This window comes from Zeus faber, assembly GCF_960531495.2.
Source record: "Zeus faber genome assembly, chromosome: 1".
Classification (NCBI taxonomy): domain Eukaryota; kingdom Metazoa; phylum Chordata; class Actinopteri; order Zeiformes; family Zeidae; genus Zeus; species Zeus faber.
In genome coordinates, this window is record NC_137193.1 from 12744060 (window position 1) to 12757266 (window position 13207).

The 13207-nt window shown below is 47.9% G+C and overlaps 1 protein-coding gene across 2 annotated transcripts; it reads right to left on the reverse strand.

Annotated features, from left to right (window-relative positions):
• On the reverse strand, positions 1 to 2112 carry dpm3 (dolichyl-phosphate mannosyltransferase subunit 3, regulatory). 2 transcript variants are annotated; one of them, XM_080012367.1, is made up of 2 exons: positions 2070 to 2112; positions 1 to 1059 (listed from the first exon to the last, which is right to left on the reverse strand). In XM_080012367.1, exon 2 carries the CDS (start codon positions 1008 to 1010, stop codon positions 732 to 734), a length of 279 nt encoding a protein of 92 aa, XP_079868493.1. In that variant the 5' UTR covers positions 1011 to 1059; positions 2070 to 2112; the 3' UTR covers positions 1 to 731. The 2 variants fall into 2 exon arrangements, with proteins under 2 accessions (XP_079868493.1, XP_079868494.1); XM_080012368.1 differs by having other exon boundaries at positions 1989 to 2086.
• Positions 2113 to 13207: the final 11095 nt, after the last annotated feature.

Consider the following 13207-nt stretch of genomic DNA (forward strand, 5'->3'; position numbering starts at 1 on the left):
TATTATAAAAGTGAGACGAGAAATATGTCTTGCTCCAAATGGGTTCCGCAGTGGATAGAACCCACAATACATTTTCACCATTGCTTTCACACTATCCATGATAAAATGTCATCTATATGCTCACAGACTGCACTGCACCATCCACAAAGCTCTCCAAAATTGCCTCGGGAAGCAGGGAACCAATAAGAATCATCCACTATCAAAAAATGGATCTAATGAAAAATAAAAAATAAAGGAATGTTCACCGATACCAAAAAACTACATTTGCCGTCCTCGAGTAATCAATTTCCCTTCCAATGTTAATCTCGAGATTCAATAGTTGGGATTACGGCGGAAAGCAATAGGAAAACAAATGGATAGTTGAGTGATGTACAGTGTGTAAGAGGTTGCTGAAAATGCCACTGCAAACTGATATTTAAACAACAGAAAAAGGTTTCTATCGTGCTATCAATTAAAAAAAAAAATAAAGAGGTTACCTTTACCACCACCATTACCTCCTAAATTCCAGTTACTTCACAAGCAGAGAGTCTATCGCTCAATCCGCAAATTTTTCAGTGTTATCCTGTATCGTTACAAAACATTTCCTAACATTATGAAACTTTAATTGTACTGACTGTGTAGAGCGAGCGAGTGAGCGAGCGAGCGATCTGGGACAATAGGAGAGACAGGTCCAACGTGTTCCAACTGTACGTTCTAAATCTTTCAAAAGTCACTTGGTACTTCTTCCGAATTCACATCGCTAATCCCTTTCTTCTCAGGTCGGCTTTGGCTTCTCTAATCTGCTCCTGGAGTTCCCTGGCGGCTCCTTCGCAGTCGTTGAACGTGGCCACCCTGTATCCGATGGTGGCCAGGGAGTAGCAGCCGAAAGTCACCAGCAGGTACAGGGGCATGGGCCAGGCCACCTCCCGGTAAGTCTGAGGGAGCCTCAGGTCCAGGAGGTCGAAGGTCACGAGCGCCCAGGCGACGCCCACCGCCAACACCCCAAACAGCCACTCCAGGAGCTTGGTCATGATGGAGGAACACCAGTCGGTGGGTAGGAAGTTAAACACAGGGCGTCTTCTGGAGGGAGGAGGTTAAAATGACATCTTTAACATTCTTCGTAGTTCTGACTTACAAATACTAACTTTGGGTTCAACGTAGGCCTCTTTGATTCCTGTAAATTGTGCTACGTAGAAAAATAAATCTTTGCCAATTTCAAACCCATTGTTTTTCATATTATGGTTGTATTGTTTACTATTAAATCCTCATCCCTTTCTTGATTTGCATATTTTTTTCTGTAATACGTGAATATCCCAACAGGGATTATAAAGTGTTATATTAAGGGTTCAATTTGGCAAAAACTGAATTTCAGGGACTTCCAAGTACTTTTCAAAGCATAAAGCAAGGACCTGACACAAAACAAATATAATCCATTTTCAGTGATCCTTAGAATTAAAAATATAATATAATCTTAGTGTCATTACCTATTATTTACATTAGTATATCTATATATATTATTCATCTCACTGTCATCTCCTATTGCATGTGTCTATTTCCAACCATGCTGGATGAAATGTACATTTCCCTGGAATCATCTATGTCTAATAATCTATAGTCAATAATCTATAAAAGCGATTCTGGAAAGGTTTATTACATTACGATTTGAATAACAAACTCAGAAGGAATGGCCTTTCCTTTCAAGGAATTTTCAAGCACTTCCGCACAAAAGGGGCTATTTTCAAGATATTCCACTTGTACTTGAACAGTTGGTGGGCATTACATTAGCATTATATATGTGGAATCAATCACACTTGCTGGACTCTGTAACTACTTTATACGTCTCATATGATTAATTCTACTCGTCGGACATGATCTTAAGGAGAACTCGCCGTCGCTCTCCCGACGAATCGAAATCTGAACACTGTTAGCATAGCAAGCTTTAGCCCGAAAGACAGAAAGCTGCCGACGTCGCACTAACGCAAGCCTGCTGGACATGAGGAATGAACCACCTTCGAGAAGAGGAAGAAATAGAAACGAAAAGCGCTCGAACGCTTGGCCGTCGGCTCGGAAACACTTTGGCAGCGATTTACCTTCTTCCCTTCTGTTGACGACAGCGCAGCTTTGCGCAGGAATATGACGTCACAGCCGAGCGGCATTCTGGGAAAGTTAGTTTAACAACAGAGGTGCGGAGGCAAATGGGTTCAATGGAGAACTAGATATACTGTAAAGAAATAAATAGATAAATATACATATGTATATATATATATATATATATATATATATATATATATATATATATATATACATATATATACACACACATACTGGATGTATATATATATATAAATAATAATATATCCTATATCCTATAATATATAATATATATTATAGGACAATATAGGACAAAGAAAACAATTACAGCAAAATAAACATACAGTGAAAGTTATATTAAATCCTTCTCTGTGTGTTTCTTTTGGCGTAATGTTTTTTTGGGGGGGCGGGGGGGGGGGGGGGGATCCTCCCTTCACCCGTCATGAGTTAATTAACCCTCTCTTGTGTGCTCTTTATTCAGAATATCCACATTGAAAATTGCATTACCATCACCGCCACCTAATAGCAATCTATAAATACAAATTCCCTCACTAAAACCTGGAACACTACAGTTGCTACAAATGCATTAGGGGCCTCTGGGGCCATATTATCACTGATTACAGTCTTGGTCTTCCAAGGTCCCCGGGGTCACATCCACTCGGCCTGAGCTGTGAACTTGGGATGACTGTCAGGCTGCGAGGAGAGCAAAAGCTATGAGGGTTCACAGAAAGATAAACAGCACACACGTCTCCGGCACAGAGGACAAACTGAAGAGCAATGGAATCATTAACATTCTTCTGGGAGTTATTCTGGGGACGCTGCTGACGATATTTTCTTGCACTGGAGTTCAGAGTGTAAGCAGCGTGTGAGCATGGGCGAGAGGAGACACTTTCTTCCCCTTGTTTAGGGGGTGTTTATTTATGTAGGCGCATAGTTGGAACCGGTTAATCTTTGAAAATAAATCAATGTTGGACCCAGCAGTTATATCTCTTTGCATTTTAAGTGCAGTAGCCTCCAGTAGCTTCCACCACTGGCTGTACTCAAAAATAGTCTACTTAGAATTCCTTTACGCACGCATACTTTGGTTTCATGAATCGAGAGGTGTCTTAAGTGGGTGGAGGTTGGGCTTACTCATCAGAACACCACCCGGTGTGCGTGTGTGTTTGTGTGTGTGTGTGTGTGTGTGTGTGTGTGTGTGTGTGTGTGTGTGTGTGTGTGTGTGTGTGTGTGTGTGTGTGTGTGCGCGTGTGTGTGTGTGCGTGTGTGTGCGTGTGTGTGCGTGTGTTTGTGTGCTGCTGCGTCAGTCGGAGCAGCGGTGGTGTAACGCTGTGTGTGTGTGTGTGTGTGTGTGTGTGTGTGTGTGTGTGTGTGTGTGTGTGTGTGTGTGTGTGTGTGAGGCACATTGGGAACGGTCGCTCTGGCCTTTCTCAGCATCTCGTTCTGCTCCCGGTTCCGTTCCAGCGCCGAGGAAACCTGTGAACCAGCTGAGAGAAGCTGGCAGACACAACACACCAGTCTGCAAGAAGGAGGGAGGGAGGATGTGAGGGAGGGAGGATGTGAGGGAGGGAGGGAGGGAGAGGGAGGGAGGGGGAGGGAGGGAAAGAGGGAGAAGTACAATTACCATAGTAACCCCGACACAGAATGATTATAGTACAAGTGAAAATACCAAATTGATGTTTTCTACATCAGTAAAAGAACATTATTATAAGTAGTAAAGTACAAGTAGTAAGTATATAAAAAGTTAAAGTCCTTGTTATTTCCAATGCCCTGATACAACAGAACATTTTGCGGAATATTTTCTTTGAAAGGGGTAAAAGTTGAATGAATCAATAAACTCTTCAAGGCCAGGTATGTATTAAAATGTACTTCATCAAAGTACTTTGTTGCTTTCTACCACCGGAGACGGGCGATAGAAGGGAGGGATGATGGAGGAGACGGAGATGAGTGATTGCCGGTGACGGAGAATCGGGGAGAGAGAGATATGGGGTGTGAAAGGAGGAGAGGGATGAGACAAGGAGGCAAGGGTTACAGGGAGGACGGGTGCGACTAGAGGGGAAGGAAAAGAAAAGAGAGAGAGAGAGAGAGAGAGAGAGAGAGAGAGAGAGAGAGAGAGAGGGAAATAGGAGAAACAGCTCGAAGGAAAGGGTGAAATCGGGGATTTCGCAGGTGCGGCTTGAACATGCAGTGACCCGAGCCGTCGCATTAAAGCCAGCTGTTCTGCCAGACTTCACCTCCCTCTCCCCTCCCCGACACCTCGGGTCGGGCGACGACCACGAGAGACGCCAAGTCCCGGGGCGGAGATGGACGGGGAGCGGGACCCATCGGGAGAAGGAGGCCGAGAGAAAAGGACGGAGGGCGCCGGGACGACAGGGAGGACGCCTAAGTCCTCCGGTGCAGACCGAGATGTGATGACTCGCCGGCTCCAGACGGAGACGGTCGCGGGCGGAGACAAGAGAGGAAGCGTCGCCGTGCTGATCTGTGTTGACTCTACCTCTCCGCCCGTGTCAATATTAGCAGAGTGAAAGGCCCCGATAAGGGAGTGGGGTTCTTTTTTTTCGTGATATTAGAAGCACCAATTGGACATCAAACCAAATCAGATAAACAAAGAGAGAGAGGGGGAGAGAGACAGAGAGAGAGAGAGACGGAGAGAGAGAGAGAGAGAGAGAGAGAGACAGAGTGGGTGTGCATAGTATGCAGGCGAAAAGCTGTGAAGGAAAACAATAGAGCTTGTGCTCAAAAACAGGAACCCTCTGTTTCCTGAGCTGGAGACATTAGAACCGTGGTGTACGGTCTGGAGCACTTTGTGTGTACGTGTGTGTGTGTGTGTGTTTGGTGTGTGTGTGTGTGTGTGTGTGTGTGTGTGTGCGTGCGTGCGTGCGTGCGTGCGTGCCTCCCCAAGCTGAGAAGAGAATAGTGATGAAAAGCCGTGCTCATTTTTTTCCTTGACAAGTGACTCGGCAAAGACGTTCAATCCATTTCCCCGACCCCTGTCTGTTCCTCTGACTCAGTTGGCGTAAAATCGGGGCGAGGCCAGAGACCAAAACCCTCAGAGTCACGCAAAGGGTCGTAAAAACAAAATGAGCGACCCTTGCCGGAGTGACTCCCGACTCATGGGTCATTCAAAAGATTTGTTCGTTTGCAAAACAAAGAATCGTTTGCGAATCGTGCGTCCCCAGAAGAGGAACCGCCGTGAGAATCGCAATTACAATCACAATCACAATCACAATCACAATCGTCTCTATTGCCTATTCTATCGTCTCTATTATTTCACACAGACGAGGAATTTGTCTTGGTGTTTGGTGCATAACAATAGTAATAAACATAGCAAGAGATAATACAAAAGTAAAATGCAGCATGCCAGTGTAGATCATTTTTGGTGGCACCTAATGCGGAGGCAAATGGGGATTCCTTGCCAATGGGCCCCAGGCCAGGCGGGGGCCCTTCATACAAGGTGGACGGTAATGTAATAATCTTCACACCAAGCTGCCACATCTCATCAGGGTGCGTATAATCCCTAATAGCGGCCGGAAAGTTGAGACGTCAAGCGGCTCGTAAACGTCCTCGAGTCGAGTCTTCTGGGGGGGGACAGGGCCACACCATTAAATGAAATTGTCGGGGGCTAACAGCCGCACAGTTGCGAGACCGTACTTAGCCAGCTCCGGGGATGAGCGGAGCAGGCGCAACCGGTCAAGACGTGGCCGCGTGCGACGGCTCGGAAACCACATGGGACCGGGCACTTGTTGTGCCCCTCGACCGCACCCCGCCCCCGAGTGAAAAAGCACACCTGTTTCAGCTGCTGCTGCTGCGGAGGAGGAGGAGGAGGAGGAGGTGGAGGAGGAGGGGGAGGAGGAGAGGGGAGGAGAGGGGAGGGGAGGGGGCCGGCTGAGACAACAGAGGAATGTGCCCCCCCCCCCCCCCTCACTGCTCTCGCTCTCTCTCTCTCTCCCTCTCTCTCGCTCTCTCCATGCTGTCCTAATGAATCTCATCACACAACCGGTGTTTGTCCCACTAGTGCTTTGTTTGTTGACCTTTATAGGACGTCATTTCTGATTATCTTCAGGGGGGTAGAATTCTGCCCCCTAACGCTTACAACAGCTCCTTACACAGCTCGCTGTGTGTGTGTGTGTGTGTGTGTGTGCGTTTCTGCCTCTTGTCAGTGTATCAGCCACTAACAATGAACAACGGCCATAAGCTTGATGATGCCCCCCTCCCCCTGGAACACAATGTCCTTTAGTATTACCATTATTGACAGTGGAACTAATTGGCACATGCTTATGAAAGCCACCCCACCGCCGGCTATTTTAAATTGGACTGTGCAATTTCCCTCAACATCAGATAGGGGTCCCTCCGTCTGTCCCGACCGTCTGGCAAACCGCCCGCCTGCCCGTGCGCGGGACCCGAGGAGGTATCGATCGCGATTGGGGGAATGTGGGTCGGGGCCGTGCGCGCCAGGCTGGAATAAACTGATCTCATCTCATCTCAGCCGCTCATCGCTCCCGGTGCCGGGAAGCGGAGAACTCTGTCCGCTCCTCGGAATATTCTCATGAGGTTGTTTGCCCCGAACCAGCCCGTTGCCTGCGCTACGGTATAGTAGAGGAATGTCTCTCTCACGCGTTGGAATCATTGATCACGGCGCCCATTGATTCCTTTCAAGGATATAATGTCTGGGGGGAACGACCAGAGCTGGGGAATTCATTTGAGCAAACACGGCCAAAGAAAAAATGTGCAATTACATGGAAAAACAACCTAATTTAGAGAAATCTATGGATCCGAGCGCTATTGACCGCAGTTGCAGGATGTTGAGCTTCAGTCGTTCTTTATCAGCCCGCTTCAAACCTAATTAGGTTTCATATTCGGGACCGATAGCACCGCTGGCCGGCAAGGTCAGAGACTTTTCAATATCCTCTGTGTTCCAATGTCATCAGGGTTTAGTTCCAACGTTCTGTTTATGAATCGTTTTATCCAGTCTGCAAAGTGGGGTACGATTATATGTTCGACTAATAGTGATTAATATAAAACACTACACTATAAATAAGGCCCCCTTCAATGCTGCATCCATTAGATACACTGCTCTGCCGTGGTTTAATTTGATGTGTTATGGCGTAATATGGGCTTTTACACTGACTGGATCCATAGAGGGAATACATAATCACTACTGCTACGATATTGAATGGGTGGATTATGGTTTAGCAGTGGGTTAGAAGGTAAAGCCCTGGAAGCTGATTGTGGCCGTCTGAGAGTCTGTGAGTGTTTTCTGTCATCGGCGATATGTAAGGTTTACTGAAGACCAGACCAGACCAGACCAAACCAGAACAGACCAGACCAGACCAGACCAAACCAGACCAAACCAGACCAGACCAGACCAGACCAGACCAGACCAAACCAGACCAGACCAGACCAGACCAGACCAGACCAGACCAAACCAGACCAGACCAGACCGGATCACGCCACACCAGACCACAGCAGATTCGACCAGACCAGACCAGACCAGACCAGACCATGCCACACCACACCAGATTCGACCATACAAGACCAGACCAGGCCACACCAACCACATCACACCACACCAGATTCGACCAGACCAGACCAGACCACACCAGACCAGACAACACCACACCACACCACACCACACCACACCAGATTCTACCAGAGTACACCAAACCAAAAGTGTGATTTGGTAGTAGAAGCAGCATGGGGTATCCTTGCCCGCACCCGCGCAGCGCTTGGGCAGCGCTTCGGAGACTGGCTTGATGGAAAAAGTCAACAACTCCTGATTTTGAATCGATTGGATCTTAATCGGAAATGAAATGATGGAATGATGCATAGATATTCCTGTCTGTCTCATCGTGCCGGTCAAGGGCCTAAAATTAGCAAGTGTGCCCGTTTCCGTCACTGCCGATCGGAGCTGGAGCCGATAAAAACCCGTCTACTACTACTACTGCAGGGTCATTTGTCCTGGGACTGAATGCCGGGAGAAACCTTTCCCACTAAAGAGAAAAGCCAGATGTTAGGGGTTTGGGGTTTTTTTGTGCAGTGAAAACGATTTATCAGACTCAAAGCAAAGGATGCTTATGGTTTGGATACCACATTTTTTAAATCACCTAAGGATGCCCTGGTCTGCCCCATCGCTCATCTTTCAATTTAGTAAGGAATATTTCCAAGCACCTGGAAGCCAGCTTTTGAAACGCCCATTTTAAACAAACAACTGTGGGAAACTACAGACCCATCACTCTTTTACCTGTAGTGTCCAAGGTGGCCGAGAAATGGGTCGCAAAGCAGCTGACCGCTCACCTGAGCATGGGCCCTTACCACTCTGCACCCAATGTAATTTCGGATTTTGCACCAACCACTCAACAGAAATGGCCGGTTGCTACTTTCTTGAAAGGGTAAAGTCAAAATTAGATGAAGGTGGTGGACATCCATGGTTCCAAGGTTCCAAGGTCAATACATCCATGCACCCCACACCCCATCTCTCCGTGGTGGCGTACTTTGGTCAGGTTAGTTTAAGTATCTGTGCCCCCCTCCTTTTTCCCATGGCTCACGGTTCTAAAGACTGTGAAAATCTCCCCGTTCAAATGAATTGGTTAAAATTTTGTTATGTCAAGCACGAAAAAAGCGGGAGAATTGTACTCCGGGACAAGATTCAGAAGATTGATTTTTCGTGGCTGTGAGCGTGAAAAAGCGTGAAACCCGGGGGTTGCCATCGCACACTGTTTGACGAGCCCGTCACAAGCAAGCATGACAACTCTGAAACCAATTGAGTCCCTTTACAAACAGACACTAAAAACACTTGACCGAAAGGCCAATAGCTATCAGCATTGCCATATAGTACAAAAGTGGAATTTATTTCATTTTGACAGTTGGACATTTTTCAGATGCCTGCCTCATCTCCAAGGTCTTACACGGGGCTTGCACCTCCACTGAGCCAGCTCATCAAGCAGCAGTATGGTAGCGGCAGGGCACCAGGGGCAACTACCGGAGGGGACTGTGTTGTACAACACAGACAAGGCAGGTTCGGGCAAACTGTCTGCTCAGTCAGGTGGCCCTGACTGAGCAGACAGCGGCAGACAGACTTTTCTGTTTGCCGCTGCCTTTTACTCAATCAAATATTCATTACTTGCACCGCACCGTCACTTTTATGACTTGATTTTATGCATTCTATGGATTGTATTTCTGAACTTTATAATGTGTTCTTCCTTTTACAACGTGTTTTTCCTGAACTTTGTCTTGTTAACAAAGCGTAAAACAAGGTTTCTTTGATTCATTTCTTGCACTGCACAATAACTTTATGCAATTCATGTATTCTATTTGTTTAACTTAATGCATTGTGTGTCCTCTTATAATGTGTTTCTTTGCACTTTGTCTAAATGCTTTTTATGTTTGACGTTAGGCACTTTGAATTGCCTTGTTGTTGAAATGTGCTATCCAAATAAACTTGTCTTGCCTATTGAATTAAGAGAGAGCACAAAATTCCTAATCTTTAAACATAAACTTAAGACATGGCTTAAAGCAAACTTGTAATCATGAGCAATCACGCTTTCTCATCGCTTTACGTACTCTAATTGTTTTTATATATATATCTGTTACCTTTTTAATGTATTTATGTATTGTGGTGCATTGTGTTGTGCTGTAGTGCTTGCTGCAGCACTGTATTGTTGACATTAGGCCACTCATTTGTAATAACCTTCCTAGGGACTACGGATGAAAATGAGCGCTTTATCGAACTCTGGCACATTTACATTGATGTGGAAAGTGAAATATTGATGAATGTGCACTGTCCCTGGTAAAAAAAATAAATACATAGATAAATAAAAAAAACACCAGTCCAGTGACCTCAAATGCTTCACCTCTCAGAAAGGAGAGCCACAGGCTGCCACAGGCCGTCCATACCCCCGTGAGCACCTGCCGACCTTTAACCCCTTCAATTTGTCAGATGGGTCGGGTGGAGGGGAGGCGAGTGGGTGGAGGGTCAGACGTTGACGGAGTAACAGATCGGAGGGACTGGTTTTCACTTTCCCCCTTTTTCCGCCGGCTGAATGCCTTCAAAGGTCTCGCAGGATTCCTTTCATTGTCTCCCTCCACCTCTTCATTTCCCCCTCTCTGTTTGTGCCCCGTCTCCCTGCCCTTCTTCCTTTCCATCGGTCTTTCCATCCATCCACCTCGCCGGCCGTCGGGGCGGTGATGTATGCACAGCTGGTCCGGACAGAGCCGTCCAGGAAACATGTGTGCTTTACGGACCCCCTGTTGACGTTCGGATCCGCCTCAGCTTTCGCTTTTCAAGGCGGTTCAGGAATTTTAACAGCACAGGGGGGGCCGGGGTCTGACTCAGCCCGTCTTAACTGAGGGAGGAAAACTCTTTCACTGACTGACTGACTGGTTGACTGGCTGACTGACTGACTGACTGACTGCCTGACTGGCTGACTGACTGGCTGACTGACTGACTGACAGGAAAACTGAGGGACTGACTGACAGAAGGACTGACTGACTGGCAGACAGACAGACAGACAGACAGACAGACAGACAGACAGACTGACTGACGGACTGACTGACTGACTGACTCACAGGAAGACTGACTGACTGACTGGCCGACTGACTGATTGAATGAGAGAATGACTGGCTGACTGACTGACTGACAGACAGAGCGACTGACTAACTGACTGACTGACTAACTGACTGACTGATTGACTGACAGACTGACTGACCGACTGACTGACTGACTGACTGACTGACTGACAAACTGATGGACTGACTGACTAATTGACTGACATGAAGAGTGACTGACTGACTGACTGACAGAATGACTGACTGACTGACTGACAGAAAAACTGACTGACTGACAGACTGACAGACAGTCAGACTGATTGAATGACTGACTGACTGACTGACTGACTGACTGACTGACTGAGAGACAGACAGACAGACAGACAGACAGACAGACAGACAGACAGACAGACAGACTGACTGACTGACTGACTGACTGACTGACAGGAAGACTGACTGACTTACTGGCTGACTGACTGACTGACTGACTGAGAGAATGACTGACTGACTGACTGACCACGTGGTCCGTGTCTCCGAACACAAAAACTGTGTTTTCCACGTCTTGTCCCCCTGCACCTGTTCACACACGCTCGGAGCCAGCGCTGCATCATCACTCTCCCCAAGCGCTTCACCGCACCTCGGCTTTATGGAAACAATAACATCCAGGTCGTTGTGAGTTATGGGCAGCGTGTAAAGCCGTGGCTAAAGTTACACCCCTAAAGTTTATTTAACGCGGTTTGATAAAAAAAAAAATAAAAATCCCACCGTCGGGGGGAAAGGCTCGGCACGGGCCGACGAGCACGCTCGGCCGAAAACCACCGAACCGTTTCCGCCGGGGTTCGCAGTAAAAAGCAGCAGGTCTGGCTGACGTTAGCGGACGATGAACAACTCGTCTCTCTCGCGCGCCGTCACGGACGACGGATACGTCGTTGGGGGGAAATGAAGAGGAAAACATGAAGAGGAGTGTAAACGCAGCGGGGTGAATCAGCTGCGGGGCGCCGGGTGACGGTGCGGGGGCCACACGGGCTCCGCCTCGCATTACTGTCGCCCCTCATTTATCCAACCCATCCAAGACAGCCCTCCCCTGCCGCCTCAAATCCTCTTAGCCAACATTTAGTTGATTGATTTTTTTTTCTCCCCCCTTCCTCTGCCTGTACTCGGCTTTGCCAACGCGATAAGAGCAGGAAGACGTGTATTATGAACGTGTATTATGAAAGGGGCGGAGGGGTGCCGACGCTTCGGCGGCGGCTGCAGCCGACCGAGTGGGTCCCACACGTCCCTTTGTGCTCAATATGACCGGTCGGTTATTCCTTTTCGAACGCCGAAACCACGCCGGGGCTCGTCAAACAGACGCAACCGAGGCGCGTCCCTGCGTCTGTTTGTTTCCGAGACCCCCACTCGCCCGAATCCCCTCGCCGCGGGGTGGCCCGCGGTCACGGCGCTCCGCCGTAATGGGTTTCCGCCTCGACGGATCGGCGTTAAGCCGGTTGCCCCCCACCGCCGACGAGGCCTCCCTGCGCTGCAGGCGAGAACAGACGCTCGCGCACGCACACCGGGCTCAGACAACGCGTGAGCGTCAGGGACTCTGAAGGCGCTCGGGCTGTGGGCGCCGTACGACGGGGCCTCCACCCGCGCCCCAGATGGCGGAGCCGAAACTGGACGGTGGAGTTTTTTAGGGTCCCTCCTGGAAGTTCAAATGACAAGCCCCCTCCATCACCCTCCACCCTCTGCCAGTCTTTCCTTCTGAGCCGCACACTAAATGATGATCACGGAGATTATGTTTGGGTAATTCCTGCCAGGTCTTTAAGGGAATGCCCATGCTGTGTGCTTAATACTCCGCAGAGGGGATTACGCGGACCCCTACATGTGGTGTTGTGGCTGCATACCTCCAGTCAGACTAAAACCAATCTGTTACAGATTTGGACCCGAACAAAAAAAAAAAAAAAAAAAAAAAAAGAGAGAGAGAGAGAGAGGTGCAGCGAGGGCGAGGGGGGTGGAGGCGGGGGTCTGTGGTTTGAATGCACTGTATTCATTCTTTACCGTACATACTGCGCCTGCTATACGACCGGGGGATCAGATGAGTCTCATTGGAGGAAGCCTTTTTTTATTTTTATTTTTTATGGTGGTTTTAAAGGGCCTGAGCTTTGTCGAGCTGCAGATTATTGAATTTATTACCTCGATTCCTGCTATTTGTCTTTTATTTTCCCGCCGTGGGAGAAAGCCGTGCCACCCCGATGGTAATGTTGAATATGGCTCCAATTAAATGCATATGTGGATTTTTTTTTTTTTTTTTCAACAAATCAAGGCCCAAACCCTAACAAGTAAACTGCAGCGACGTGCATTACGTCTGCAGCCACACATGTGAGGTGTTCGTATGGAAAAGCAGATGGTCGTCATTACGCTTTGCGGTATTTCTCACTGAAGGTGTTTTCATTCCGTGGCCCCACGAAAATAAAATATGATCTGTTGATGCGTGTGAAATATGAAAGGTGGGCCTGTGCTGTTTCATGCTTTCATTCAGTGCCAGAGACCTTGCATTAAGATGACAGGCGCTGTTATTTCTTTGGGTTTGTAACATCATCTGACCCAGCATTCC

Bases quoted from the DNA above. Each gene is read 5' to 3' on its own strand.
- dpm3 (XM_080012367.1), bottom strand. From the start codon at position 1,010: ATGACCAAGCTCCTGGAGTGGCTGTTTGGGGTGTTGGCGGTGGGCGTC.